This window comes from Lissotriton vulgaris, chromosome 2_2 (genome assembly GCF_964263255.1).
Source record: "Lissotriton vulgaris chromosome 2_2, aLisVul1.2, whole genome shotgun sequence".
NCBI classification, from domain to species: domain Eukaryota; kingdom Metazoa; phylum Chordata; class Amphibia; order Caudata; family Salamandridae; genus Lissotriton; species Lissotriton vulgaris.
In genome coordinates, this window is record NC_141688.1 from 86868115 (window position 1) to 86883968 (window position 15854).

At 43.7% G+C, this 15854-nt stretch overlaps 1 protein-coding gene across 2 annotated transcripts in view; it reads right to left on the minus strand.

The window, feature by feature from the left end:
• Positions 1 to 2679: 2679 nt before the first annotated feature.
• The window catches only part of CSK (C-terminal Src kinase), a 624490-nt gene continuing 611315 nt past the window's right edge, over positions 2680 to 15854 (minus strand). For both annotated transcript variants that reach the window (XM_086959340.1, XM_086959339.1), the window contains 2 exons: positions 7387 to 7473; positions 2680 to 5716 (listed from right to left, as the gene is read on the minus strand). In XM_086959340.1, coding sequence (XP_086815466.1) covers positions 5534 to 5716; positions 7387 to 7473 — 270 coding nt within the window. In that variant the 3' untranslated portion in view covers positions 2680 to 5533. The remainder of the gene's footprint in view (positions 5717 to 7386; positions 7474 to 15854) is intronic.

Genomic DNA, 15854 nt, shown 5'->3' on the forward strand with positions numbered 1-15854 from the left:
GCACCAGGGATAGGTCAGTGGTTTTCAACTTGACCACACACATATAGCGCCTCATCTAACCAAGCATTCTCAATCATAGGTTGCCATACCCAGTCATGATGAAGACTCGCAGCTGAGGCTCCAATCTCCCTCCTCGCATCAGCCGAGTCGAAACGTCGACGCTCTCTATCTTTACAAGACCTGTACCTGCTTTCTATCAGATATACAGTTGGAATATGCATTGAGTGCACATTGTAAATTTACAGAGTACATGTAAATGAATGTTATACATCGGACAGGTCTCTGTTGTCTGGTTGTGATTACCAGTGATACTAAAAGTATCCAATTGTATCTATCCTTATTCCTATGATTTCCATTTTCACTACCCACCACCACCATTTCCCTACCTTTTCACTCTTCTTGCGCGCAACCTATATTTATTGAAAATAATTATTTACCCAGTCAAAAAATAAATGTTATTTTGAAATAGTTTGAATGGGTTGGCGCTATTTCTTGTGTGGTTTCTCGATACATGTATCCATAAATATTAATTGAGTGCATGCATGAGGAATTTCTTTTGGATATTGAATACCAGTGTTGTAGTGTTCTACATTTATGGATATCCTGGGCCAAGCGGGGGGTTGTACTGTCACAGAGGTACCCATGGCTCTAGCGACGGAATCTGTGGTGTCCTGTCCAGACTTGATATTATGCCGGGAGGCATTCTGTCCATCCACGACGAGCTCCTAAAAACATTCTTTCATGTCAGCTGTAACATTTATGAGAATTATGTGGTCCGTGTCCCACAATGCGTGGGTGTAGCTAGCGAGAAGGCAACTGGCATTAAAGGACTTTCAAGGCTATATCCCTGCAGAAAAGGCCATCTTCCCTAGACCTCCAAACTTTTGGACTCCCTGTCAAATGGGGTTGTTGAGAGGGTATCTCTCGATCCAGTCCCCGAATAGGACACTTGGATGCCTAAGCTCTCAGGCTAACGGTGCGTAGAAAGGAAAGTGGAATCGCCAGGAACACAACAATGAAGACAAAATATTTCAATGAGGGTTGCTCTATAGACCTCCCTTTCTAGCAACCTCTCTTTCTACTCTCTCTGCAGGACTGAATCAGAGGCTTGATGTCAAGCTGTGGCACAAGCGCTGTCGTGCCAGAAGAGGCAGCAGTGGAAGTAGGGGTGGGGCGGTCCAGGACATCAGCTGCTGCGCCAAGAGGTGGAGCGCCCAGTCAAAGCAATGTGGCAAAGGCACCGGTTCTGATGGAGCGGTGCAGAAGGGCATCAGCTGAAAAGACAAGAAATGTGGAAGACATGACGGGACCATTGGGCATGCCGTTGCGCCGGATATCTTTGAGGCCTCAAAGAAGATGGAATATATTCTGTTCAGGAATGCACCCGGGTTCGATCACGGAGCCAGGAACTCGAGAAAGGCCAAGGTTGGCGTCAGAGGCTGGACAGATGGATGTGCCGGCATCAAAGGCTCTTGTGAATGGGGGTCTGTCCGAAGCCGGGAGCACAGAAGAGTGCAGTGCTGTGTGGAGGAGCCATTGGCATCAATTTGACAAGCTCTGGTTCAGAGGATGTAGGTCCTGTGGGAGACGGAGATAGACCAGGAGACTTATGTCTGGAATGCTTCTTATCCTTACTTGTCTTCTTGGCCAAAGATGAAGATGGAGAGCAGGAACGGTGCTGAAAATGCTTCGGGCATGGGTGTTCGTGCTTAACCCATGCCATAGAGTTTGCCTCCTGCTCATTGATTGCCTTGGGATGCATGCTGAGGCACGACAATCAGGTCTCAAGTCATGGTCAGACCCCAAGCACCGCAGACTAACGTCTTGCGGGTCTGTTATGGACATCTGTCCCTCACAGTCCCTACAGGATTTTAAGGCCAGACTTTTTGGGAGGAGACAGGGTACTACTTTCTAATTTAAATTTGGAGAGGCAAACAGTAAGGATTTGACTCCATGCTAAAGTTGTGGAAAAAAGGGAGCGGACATCGATGTGCCAGATAGGGGTCTTTAGGGCCTCGCTGGGGCTACCTGGCGTCACTTGCCGGTGCTGACTGAGTATAGCACCCTCTACCGGTGACCTTGTTGCTTTGAGGTTTTCCTGATTCAGTCGGATACCTGGGTGTTGTAATACAGGTGAGGAATCTTCAGGTAAAAGCATCCATCAGGAGCCTAATTTACAAAAGTAACATTTAGGTTTGTTATGTTCTTCTTGCAAACTCTAAGACTATCTAAGTTTCCAAAATGTATATGATACAATGAATGACATCAATATCCCACCCCCTTGAGGTCAATCTCATGTGACCTGTAAAGCAGCAAATAAACCAAAGCATTCATTTCTGATGAAAACTCACAACTTCTTTCTTGTCTTTCAACAATGCTCCTTTAACTATACATTCTGCAAAGTTTTCTGCTAATAAATGTAGAGTTTTCCCTCTTTGTGCCATTTCTTTATGAAGCACAAACAGCGCAGATGGTGTTAAAAACAATCTATGATGGAGACTGTTTCCGAAGGCATTCTGGATTATGGAATGTGTGATCACAAATCTTTCCAGGTATGGATCAAACCAAAAGACTTGAGGAACACAAGTTGCAGTATTCTGAACACAACATTAGATTGAAGGACAGTGAAACCCAGGTGATCTTCAACATGCTGGTACAAAAGCAAAACTGACAACGACCCATATGGAATGGTTTTATTACACATATACTCTGACCACTGGCAGCATATACGGAAATAGAAAGCAGTAGGTAGGAATGGGAAGGTCGCTGCAGACTGCATGCAAACATTTCAACAAAGAAACACTTGTCCCTCAAAAGAGGATTTGTTTTTTTACATTTTTGCAGTAGTTTTTTCGTTTTCTTTCACAATAAAAAAATGATTCGTACTTCAGTAAAACCCAAAACATCCATTATTATTATTTCTTCCTTGATTTTAACAAAAACAGTAAAAAAAATAATACAAGACAAAAGAACCAAAAGTTAAAAAAACAACCCAAAAACACATTTGGACCGAAATTTAGATCGCCTGTGGTGGTCGCATTCTGCCTTTGGGAAGGGCGCCTTGATGGGAGAAAATACTTTAGTCACCTCGTATGTTCTTCTGAGTGCCAGTCTGATCTCATTTCACCTCTTCTTGATTATGTATGGTTCACGAAGGTGTGATGAAAGAGGCAGAGTACAAAAGATACTGGCATGACAACATGCGAGGGAAGCAATGGGTGCAGAGGAAAAATCGAATGCGGGAGGGTTAAGGTGGAAAGAGTTTGGGAGTAAAGGGTGAAAGGACAGCCACAAAAGGAATGGGAGACAGCATGCTCCTACGAAGGATAATGCCAAACTAATCTTACATGCAACAAAATTAAATGTCTAGTTCTTCGAGGCACTTATGCCAAGTATAAAGCATAGGTGACTTTGTATGCCCTACTTTATCTCCAACTCATAATAACTTTGTTTACTCTTGTACGAAACCTACTGGCTGTGTGCACACATGATGATCATTAAAACATGCATTCAATTCCTAGCAAGGCTATTTGAGTGGTGCGAGGGCGACAAGTCTCCGTAATGTGGAGTAATGGTCGACAGGAATACAATAGTGTTCACCACGTTCCTTCTCACCACCCCCCAACAGGTAACACACATCAAGACAACTGCTAACAATGTTAGAATATTCTTTCTGGGGAGTTTGATTAATTTCCTTGGGTGTCTTACAAATCTAACCCTATACCGGCTGCAACGCACCTTTCACAGCAACACACCCAAAAACATACAAGGGTGCAGACTGCAGGTGCTGTTCCCTAGGATCTGAAAGACAAAGTGCTCACAAGGGACAATATGCAACACCTACCCAACAAAAGCTTGATTTAAGAAGCTTTGATGTACAGTAGAGGCCAAACCTTGGACTCCATGCAAACTGAAAGGTAGGAGATATTTTCGATTTAAAGATGCTGTTCAGAAGGGATGGGACTTAAAATATGAAGGAGGAAATATTGAGAAGAATCCTAATTCATAGTTGTTATCAGTGTGGGAAGCTTTTTACATCAAGCAATGTCAAACTTAAATTGGAACTGTGTCCAAAAAAGAATACCGCAAACATGAGGGAGGAAAGAATTTATCCTGACAAAAATCAGAATCTCAAGCCATGGATTTTAGTTTAATCATTTTTCTTTCAAGATCAATTTCTGCAAAGGGCTCTTTCTCATAGGTTTAAATGCACCTCGAGTATAAATCAAGAACATTTAAAAGGTGTACAATACATTTCTATCACCGGATAGTTATTCTTTGGCTACTCTTTCACCCTCCCTCATTCATCCCAAATTAAAGACTGAACCTCTGTGCCTCTTCAGGACATCAACAGTGACATGCTTTTGCAATTACTGGTACTGACACACAAGTGTTCCTTCCACTCCACACGCCTGTCCAATAGGTTTCTGCACCCTGTATCCCTAGTTTGCCTTTTCTAGCGGTGCAGCAATTTGATCTCAGACTCCTTGAATGGCAGCAAACAGCTCTGTCGATGAGACCTGGATCCTTCTATCAAGATAAGGAGATTTTAGAGGTTTGAAGTAGAACATAACAAGGTTAGTTTTCAAAACAGCAAAAGACTCCTCTGCCCATACTACTATGGCTTCCGCTGTAAAAGAAAATACATGTTAATAATGGCATTATAGTTTGAAGCTGCTAATAATCCATTAAAATGGATTAACAACTTTGATACTAGCAATAATGACCAAAGGGCCGGCCTTTGCTGTTTACAAATACCATAGTGGCTGGCTTGCACTTAGTCCAGGCAGAACAATACCACTTCTGGGGTCCTTTATGTTCATACAAAGCTAAGAACTGCCAGTAGGAAAGCAGCCACAAATCTCTCCGACTCTCAGCCATGACAAAGGGAAACAAAGGTGCTTGTTTAGATATTCTTTTCCAGGTTTGCCAGAGAAATGTCCTTTTAACAATGGAAACCCTACAAAGTAGGAGATGGTGAATACTAGGCTCTCTAATGAATAAAACAAATATGTTGGTGCTTGAAGGACTCCCATTTTTTTGCCGTCTCCCTTTCTCACTGAGAAAGATATGAAAGTAGCTTTCGCCTACAATGCACTTGTAATGTAATTTCTCTAGATGCCTGTTCCATCAGCGGAGCAGTAGAAAGGGCTAGGTATGTAGGGAATATACATTCTCAATGCTGCAGCCAAAAGCGAGGGGCGAATTATAATGTGGTAGATCTGGAAGTGTTACAGGTCAAGGTACTGCAGGATATGTAAGGTTTAAGGCAGAGGCTGGGAAGGGCAAGCCAATGAAGAAATGCCAGGACAACGAGGGAGGCGATCAGGGAATCTTTAGATATGTGCAGTTCAATATGCTTGTTTTCCTAAGAGTCCTTTTGCATCAATGCCAGAGCTCTTTTTACGCCCAGGTATCTCTTAAGTCTATTACTTTCAAGTCCCATCGTCTCTTTTCTTCCCTCACCAGTGAGGATTGCAAGGTCTGATGGAGAGGGGGAAAGTATCTGAAGGAAGGGCCTTCTGGACCCGAATCACTGGTACAACTCCTTGGCTTTGATATGTTCTAGCTGTTCCCGCAGTTTTCTGAAGGTAGGTCGCGTGTGGGGATCCAAATTCCAGCACTGCTTCATGACCTCATACACCACGTGGGGGCAACCATCAGGGGACTCCATCTTGTACCCTTTCTCCACCCTTGGCACCACATCCTTTAGGGGCTAAGATATGGAAATAAAAGGAACATCAAGGCTAATCAATATCCCGTAAACCTTTTACTTCTAGCAGTAGCAATGGGGTATATCAATCTTAATAAGGATTTTCAATAACATGCATGCTTCGATAACATGCATGCTTCTAACACTATCATCTATCCACATACACACATATACATAGTGATGGAAAAGACCACCTTGATTCATCCTACATTGTAGATGCGCGTCTCTTTTCTGGTAAACTTGACCCTAGAATTCTGCTTCCAACCCATTCACTTTCACAACTCTTTAAACACAAACTAAGCGATATCTCAAACAATCCCCAGAATTTTCTAACAAATAAGAGAGATGCCAATCTCCCACCCTAGGAGCTGTTGTTTCAAGCCACTGTATCGCCTAAACATTCTACCTATACAACTGTGTCCATCCCAGAACAGAACTGCCAAAGCACACAGAATAGTGCTTGATTTGATTTCAAAAACAGAATCAGTGCCTGACCATCATAGGCACTAAATTGGTTCCAACTGGAAGTTTGTAAATAATTTAAGATTCCCCACTTTGTCAGGATTACTCAGTACTGACCACTCCCAACTGCACTTCCAGATTCATCATTAGGACTTCGCCACTGCCAACTTCTAAGGTAATGAAGTGCTTTATCACTTTACTGGATAGATGTATGCACTACAGTGGAAGTATGTGGATTAAAATATCCCACCTGTAGAACTCTATACTTTTTGTTAGTCCACCCTCACCTCTCCTAGCTGAGAGTCAGGAAGACAGCAAACTAAAAAATGACATTGACTATGCTAGAGATTTCAATTTGTTCTTTTTCCCTCTTCTTGTGGGGCAACCCTGTCAAAGAAGAAACAGCAAATATTTAGTTGTAAATCAGAGGCACGGAAGGACAATTTACTCCTTCCTGTCTCAAGCTCAGCTCTCTATAGACGTTGAAAAAAGACAGGTGGCATGCATTTATTCTCTCCCCCTAAACAGGACTCTACTCATCCCCGATTTTGAGTGAGGGAGTTGCTTTCATGTGTCATAGGTTATGCTCCCTCTACCACCAATGGGGCCAATGTGCATCTCCTACTCAGTGCTACTCCTCTCAGATAGTGTTTTTTCCAATTGCTTTAATCTATTTCCATTAGAATTGTATATTGACCAGTCACAGCTCTCTCTAGCTACCAAAAAGGCACAGTCTCTCACTCGTTCATCCTAAAAGCTTCCCTTTTTTTTCTAACAGTGGCAGGGATGACTTGCCAGGCCATCCTCAAAGTTCACTCTAGCTTCTTGAAGGGCTTGTATCTATTCTTGTTATGTACCGACGTTTATCTAGCTCGAATTTGACTGATTCCACCGGAGTTCCATTAGTCAACATAACAATGGTCATGTCCATCTTTCACCTACAGAATTCTCTGGACTGGAACCTTACCTGCCGTTTGATAATGAATATTTGCAGGAAGAAATGTCCTACTTCCCACATCAACCGAATATCACCCATAAGCAGATTGGACTCATCCAAACATTTACTATTTTCGCAACCAATAGGACTTCCTAGTCTTAGCACACACCTCTCAAACTGTAGAAGGCACTTTACAGCCACAATGTTTACTCTCCTACAGTAATCAAAATAGTTAAAGATCATAAAATGATTTTAAAATGTCTGTCATACTTACAATTCGAGGGTAAGGCACACGTCCGAAAGAGTAAATTTCCCAGAGCAATATTCCAAAGCTCCATACATCAGATTTTGTTGAAAAATTCTACAAAAAAAAAAAGAAAAGCATGGAGCTTAAAGGGAATGCTAGGTTCTGTTAATAGTGCACCTCGCCTACGGGAAGGCAATCAACACTTTTCTTTCATAATGCTCTTTTGGATGATCAGTGGCTCATTAATTCTGCTTTGTACTCCGGTTCCATTTTAATTTGTCGTTCTGATCTAACATGCCCCCTTTGGGTGCACATTTGTTCTTTACATGGGAAGCATTAGCTGGCATAAGTAGGTGCAAAACTCGAACTACTTTAGCTACACAAGAGCGTGGGGGGACAGGGGTGGGGGAAGCATTCACATGATCGCATAAATCCTTCAAATAACTTTCTCCATCTACCTTTATTTGGTGTTCAGGAATGACCAGCCTTGGTGTTTTAGGCGCTCCCAGGCACATTCTTTCACTTATTTCTGTACATCTGACCGCCCTGAGATTGCCCATCAACACATCTGTACTATAGGTAGTTAAGTTGCATAGTATGGTAGAGTATTGTGTGCATTGACCATGAAATAAGTAAGCAAGATTGGCATATTCACTTCACCTCCAAAGCTTAGTTCACAAGGACTCAAAAGTTCCCCTTGTGATAACATAACGTGTATTTGTAAAGCGCACGTATCACCCAAGGGTCTCAAGGTGCTGAATTACAGATGTATATTTTTACCCCTATCAATGGTACTAATTTTATCGACCTCAGATGGATTAAAGGTTGAGTGGACTTGCCGGGATTAGAACCTGTGACCATGAGGTCGAACACAGGCCCCTACAGTGGATGCATTAGTCCACTGCGCCACCAGATGCGACAGATAAGGAACTCAAACAGAACACACCCCTTCTTTTTAGTGCTAGGAATACTTTTAGGCACATATACACATATAAAACACTTTTCATGGATTCTGACTGCACACCCCTCTAATTCAACCACTCCTCCTTTAGTGATAAAGGATCCTCCTAAAGACATACCTATTTTCTCCCATGACACTATTAGTAAACAGCTACACTCATGGTAAAACCGGTCTGCTTCTACCACACTCCTTGTCTGCTGAAGGTCTTTCTAGTACAGGGATGGGACAGCAGTTCTCAATTTGTTTTCTGGGAAGGATAGTTTCACTTTCCATCGTAGAGAAAGTTGGTACCAAGCTGCCTTGGTGATACATTCCTTGAGGATAAAGTCTGTGTCAAGAGTGAACCAGAGTATCTTGTGAAAGTTGGGGTTCAAATCCACCCAGGTTTGTGTCACTGAGCTAGACTTGTATTAGTTGTTGCTTGCTCCCTTCAATGTGCTGAATTCTGTTTTGGTTGGATTGAGCTTCAGGTAGATGCTGGACATTTAGGTCTGGAACAGATGAGGGAGTATTTGAGGCATGAGCGGTCAAGAGCAGAGGGCACAATTAGAGTTGTGTGTTTTCAGTGTATTGGTGAATATTTATGCTGTTATTTGTGATTAGAGTCGCAAGAGTCTCTATAAAGGGGACAACTTCGGGGGACTCTGTAGGTGAGAGAGATATTTTTGAAGATGTTTTTAAGTGTGTAGGTGCCCATGTGAATGAACTGGTGGAGTTCACTGCACAGGTAAGGTGAGAGCCAGTGAAACCCATTAAATACATCAAGTTGTGGATAAGGGTGTGATGGTCGATGGGTCAAGACAGCTAAGAAGTCCAGCAATATCATGAGGCAGGGTAATTATACGTGAGGTAAGTAAAACACACTCTCTCACTCTATAAAATGTTAATTTAACATATTTTTACCCATTTTATTTCTATATCTAAATACTCCTTCACAGTGTTCTCTTCCCTAACTACCAACACAGCAGCACAGCATAGATTTTGTGCACCCAGGAGGTGTTTGTGCAAATTTCTATTTTATTGTGTGAACACCAAATATTCTGATGACATAAAACAATTAAAATGAAACTACTGATGCGTTCCGGCTGACGCTTTTGACTGGGTATATATCTATATATATATATATATATCTATCAATCAGGAGTTTGTAAAGAGCGGCTACTCACCCATGAGGATCTCAAGGCACATGGGCAAGGTGGGGGACGGCTGCTGAGCCGTCTGGGTGTGGAGGTTTTAGGCGAAGAGCCTGGTCTTGAGGTCCCACCTGAACTGGGCCAACAAAGTGGACTGCCTAAGGTGGAGGGGCAGGGTGATCCAGTTCTTGGCGGCGAAGTAGGAGGGGGAGCGTCCTCTGGTTCTGGTCTTGCGGATCCATGGGACAGAGGCCAGGGCGATTTGGGGGGGATCGGATTTGTTTGGCGGCTGTGTGGAAAGCGAGGCAGTGGTTCAGATATTCTGGCCCTGTGTCGTGGAGAGCCTTCTAGGCTTGTGTGAGGAGCTTGAAATGATTATCTTGTTGATAGGGAGCCAGTGGAGTTGTAAGAGGTGTTGTGTCATGTGGCTGGGGCAGGGCATGTTGTGGACCAATCTGGCTGCGGTGGTTTAGACATTCTGTAGTTTCCTGAGCTGTTTCTGGGTGACATCGGCATAGATTGCATTGCTGTATTAAAGTCTACCGGTGACGAGTGCGTGGGTGACCGTCTTTCTGGATTCTGTTTTGGAGCCATCACAGCGTGTGGAATCAGGATGAAGATACTATGTTGATTTGGCAGTTCATTGACAGTGAGGAGTCTAGTAGGATGCCAAAGTTGCGTGCGTGGTCCTTAGGGGTGAGAGTGCAGCGTGCCACCAGGAGCCGTCCAAGGGGTGGGTCCCAGAATGAGTACTTCGCTGTTGTCCGAGTTGAGCTTTACGCAGCAGTCTTGCATCCAGGTAGCAACTGCCTTCATTCCGTTGTGAAAGTTGATTCTGTTGGCTATGGGTTTGTTGGTGAGGGAGATGATCAGCTGGGTGTCGTCAGCGTAGGAGATGATGTTGAGTCCGTGGCTTCGGATGATGGCTATGAGGGGAGTCATGTAGATGTTGAAGAGGGTGGGGCTCAGGCAGAAGCCCTGGGGCACTCTGCAGCTGATCTTTGTAGGTTCTGGGAGTAACAGGGGTAGTCTCACTTACTGTGTTCGGCCGGTCAGGAAGGAGTGGATCCAGTCTAGTGCCTTGTCGCAATGCCGGCGTCGTGGAGTCTTGAGATTAGGGAGCGTTAGGAGACTGATTCAAAGACGGGTGAGAGGTCCAGTAGGATAAGGGCTGTGGTTTCACCCCGGTCGAGGAAGGAACGGATGATGGCGGCGGCGAGGAGTGCGGTCTCTCTGCTGTGGTTGCTTTGGAAACCGATTGGGAGGGGTCTAGGACGTGGTTCTCTTCGATGAACTATAGCTCTATCTAGATCTATCTACTTATCTCCACACACACACACACCGTACCTGATCTTACCATGTGGGGTAAAGGTGTCTGTGCAGTAAAGGATACATGGAAAAGACTATGTTGAGGATCTTATTAAGAACGATAAGAGTATAATGGGCCAGTAATCTGCGAGGCCATCAGGATCTTCGTATGGGTTTCTTTAGGAGTGGGAGCTTCTGGCTTGTCCTGCGAGCTTCTGAGTACATGCCTTGAGATGGGGACGCATCAACCAGGGTAAGAAAGCTTTTTCGGAGAGAGGCTTGAAGGATGAAGTTAAGCCCTCTCCATGATGGTGGCTCTGAAGGAGTTGAGGACAGTGGTGAGGTATGCAAGAGACAGGGGTTTGAAGGATGACAACTGTGAGACGCAAAGGATGAGGGGTGGGTATCAAAGGAGAAAACAGGTTATTGATGTGATTTGGCAATCTAAACAATGCAAGCCTGGTGCCTGCAGCAATGTCTAATAATTCTGGATGAGAAAACCCTCAGGGCAGCACAGCTCTAGACCACAGATTAAAAGCTATATGGGCCACCACATCGTAGTTTTTCATGGTACTTTGGGATCTACCCTTAAATTACCATAAGTGTGAGGCGGTAAAAAACTTGAGTAAGAAAACAGTACTAAATCATTTCAAACAACATATTAATTTATGACACCTTTACAGGTTTCACATATGGAGCATCATTGAGTAGATGAATTCACTGTTTAAGTCCAACTCGTGTTTTGATTCAGCATCAGTGGGGAGCCATGCCACTAATTCCCAGCAAACAACAGATATTAGTGATCAAGTAACAATCACCACCACTCTTAAGAAGGAACCGTATCTCATGCCGGAATGACTCCTAATCAGATTTAAATTTGGCCTTAAGAACAGCACAAGAGCTCATCATTGTCATGAACTTTCCGAAGTCTGTATCAAAAGCCCAGTCTCTTAATCAACATAACTCCACTGTAGTAAAACCATTAAGCATGATTAGAGCCAGTAAGGAGATACCGCAAGAGGAAGAGGTGCGAGAAAGTTAAAGATCATAGCCTTCTTCAAAGGTTGATCAGCCATCAAATTAGAGTGATAGTCCAGGTAGGGTTTTATAAAAGATTTGTTTTACACCATTCTAACTATTGTGAGGTAGGTGAAAAGACCAACAAGATTGTGATATTTTTGATAATATAGCATAAAATGGCTGATTGTCAACAAAATATATGGAACGACTAAACTGTGGTTGAATATTCATTCTTAGTTTTCCACTAAATGCCATATTTCAATGCAGAGATGGTATTTGACTGCATGTCTTAGCAATACGTTGGGAAGTTATGGATTGGATAGTTACTGGGATAATTTGATCAAACTTATTCTGTCAGCATAAGCCAAGCTCACCGCTATATCTAAGTAAGAAGACTTTCTCAGAATGCAGAAGGGTGGCAAGTCTTCTGACACTCTCTTAAAACACATCGTACATGGACCATTATTCCCACACCGCTGATCGCTCATTCAGAAATGTCACTTTGGTGATATAGAGGTATCACTATTCCGACCATGGTACATGTACTTGATATTGCTGTTTACAGAACCGATCAGTCTACTACATTATCTTCAACAGAAGAAACTGCTGCTATGTTTGACCACTATGCCTATCAGAAAATGAACTCTTAGTGGATGAACTTGCTATTGGTTTGGAATGAAAGGAAATAAAGATAAATACTCAGAACCACATTTCTTTTACTGCGGGAACTTCAGTGAAGTGAGGAAAACTTGAATAGACGAAGCCATGTGCAGAGCAGGACTGCCTACTGGGCTTTCCTTTATAAACAATGCAAAACAAATGTTTTAAAAAGAATGCTTTAACATTTTTTTTTGCAATGTTAATTTAGAAGCGCCGGCAGCTTGCCAGCAACAAAATCAGCAGTGAACCTGGTCTCCACCCTGCCACCCAGGCAAAAAACGCCCGGTAGCCAGTCTGGCTCTGACCATGTGCAGGATCCCAGGGCACGTTACGACACATACTATTTCGGTTTTTCAGAAGGACTTTTTCAGACAATTTGAAGGCTTTTTTTTAGCTTAGCGTCAATTGTTTTTATTATTTAAAAAAATTGGACAGTTCAAATTTCAACTTTAAATATAGCAAACTAAACTACTTTGCTTTACTAAATCTTTTTAAATGGAAAACAAAGATTTAAGCCAGACTAGCAGTAGGTCCAAAGAGCTGAAATATGACAAACCTTTGAGGTAGCCAGATGTTTCAATATTCTGTTATGCCTTGTAATGGCAAGTGCTTTAGGTAATTTTATGGGTACTTTAAGGATCCCAACTATATGACATCAACCATTCTGAAGCGGACACAGGGGAGGAGAGTGGCTTGTGTATAATTTTAGTTAAGAGTCCCACAAAGATAATCTAGAAGTATAAGTAATCAACTTCACTATAACCCCATAAGCTAAAGTAATAATTACCAAGGCAGCTGTTTTCCAGGAAAGATGCCGTAATTAAGTCTTACAAATGGGTTGTTATTGGGGCTCCCTCTTTATTAGACCTTGGTTTAGTTCCCATGGAGGCATTGTCTGTCTTATTGGAAGGAAATATTTGTTGTGACTTAAAACAAGTCTTTAATCTCCGGTGCTTCGTATAGAGGTATCAGGAAACAAATGTACTAATTTATAGTAGGCTTAGAAACCATGTAATGGTGCTTGTTAAATATGGCCTAATCCATAGGAGACAGTGGAAGGCGGCACTGGTGTCATACCTAGTGAAAGACTAAAGGAAACCCTTTAAATCGATGCTCCTCTCCATAATGTCAATCACTTAACTTGGAAAGGTGTTAATTACAAAGGTCCAACACAAGACATGTAAATGGCTGCAATCCAAACCAATGTGACACATATCAGAGCTTGGAACCAAAGTATTACCACTTTAAACAAATATGCTTGAGAGATGTTTTACTGATTGAAAACAGCCCATTTTAAATGCACCATAGCTCCTCATTGATCCAAAAAACAAGTTACTTACCTTTGGTAACTATGCATCTATAAGAGACTTATGTTATAGATTTCTTACCTTAGAATTACCCCAGGCATCAGACTGGATCCGGATAATTTTTCTTAGTAGTACCCCTTTGCTTCAGTGGGTGAAGTCGGTAGACTCCGCGTCCGTAGTCTGCGTCGTGGTCGATGGGATGACGTTGCAGTGCCTACTTGGATGCCGCCCCTCTGCGCTGACATCAGTTCTGACATGACTTTCCATGCCAGAAGCGCAGGGCCAAGAAAGACACTGACCACTGGTGAGCTCCAACTAGGGCCCTGTAAGGTAGGCCCTATCCCTAGAAGTCAGTTCGCAGAGCGGGGAGGATGGGTGGGGCGGTAAGGACTTTATAACTAACATACGTTTCTTACAGATACATAGTTATCGAAGGTAAGTAACCTGTTCCTCTGAAAGAGACAGTTATAGATTTCTTACCTTAGAATAGATACCTCAACAATACCAACCCCAGAGGAGGGTCTACGAACTAAGGACTGAGTGGGAAAAACAGCCGTCCCGGGCCTTCGGACTTCACTGTCCAGGAAGTAATGTCTGATGAAAGTGTGCAAGGATGCCCATGTGGCTGCCTGGCAGGTATCAAGAAGAGGGCCTCCACGTGCTAACGCAGCGGTTGATGCCGTAGCTCTGGTGGAATGAGCACATAGCCTCACTGGAAGTTCCTTTGTCGTTAAAGAATAACAGATTTGATTACAAATGATAACCCATTGAGAGATGGCACGCTTTTGAACAGACCGGCCTTTCTTGGTACCTACATAACCATCGAAGAGTAGATCATCCACCAGCAAAACTTTTGTGCAGTCGAGGTAGAAAGACAGTGCACGTTTAGGGTCCAGACAGTGGTGTCTCTCCTCTTCCTTAGACGGGTGAGGAGATGGGAAAAAGGTGGGCAAAGAGAGTGAGGGTCCTATGTGGAATGGTGTAACCACTTTAGGAAGGAACGAGGGCCTTGTCCTAAGCACCACTTTGCCCGAATGCAGAGAAGAAAGGGGGCTCAGAAGATAGAGATTGAAACTCACTCAATCTGATATCAGAGGTGATAGCAACAAAGAAGGCAGTTTTCAGAGTTAGGAGCCTGAGAGAGCAGTTGTGGAGGGGCTCGAAGGGAGCACACATAAGATAAGAACAAGATTCAAGTCACACTGGGGCATTATAAAAGGAGATGGAGAAAGAGGTGAGTAATGCCCTTAAGAAAATCTATTTACAATAGGGGACTTGAACAAGGAAGGTTGATCGGGAAGCCAAAAGAAGGCAGAGATAGCTGCAAGATAACCTTTAAGAGTGCCCAGAGCAGAGCCCTGCTGGGACAAAAATGTATGTACAAGAGAACCTCTAAAAGAGGGGCAGAAATGGGATCCACAGCCTTTGCTGTATACCATGCCACAAGCTTGTTCCATCTACAGGCCTATACTGTTTTAGTGGAGGGGCGCCTGGCTGGCAAGATGACATTACAGACTTCGGGTGGGAGGTCAAAAGTTATCAACTTTTGCTGCTCAATCTCCAAGCAAGGAGGTGGAGGTTGGACAGGTTTGGGTGAAGAACCGTCCCCTGCTGCTGTAACAGAGGATCCTCGTAAAGGAGCAGTATGAGTGGAGGATCGATGGCCAAGCTCAGGAGTTCTGGGTACCAGACTCTTCGTGCCCAGTCTGGAGCCACAAGAGTAACTTGGGACCGGACGCGCTTGACCTTCAGCACTCTGGGCAGAAGTGGTACAGGTAGAAAGGAGTACAGGAGGCTGCAGTTCCACCTGCATCGAAAAGCATTGCTGAGCGAGGGCCACCTTGGAAACTCCATCGCGCAGAATTGCTGACATTCCGCGTTCTCTTTGGTAGTGAACAGATCTAACCAAGGCTCTTCCCACCTCTGAAGGAGACCTTGCACCACCTCCGAGTGAAGTCGCCATTCGTGATCCACCAGGCACTGACGACTGAGTTTGTCCGCCCTGGCGTTCAGAAAGCCTGTCAGGTGTTCAACCACCAGGGTCATGCCCTGCTGTTCCAGCCATGTCTAAAGGCGAAGAGCTTCTTGACACTGGGTCCTCGACCC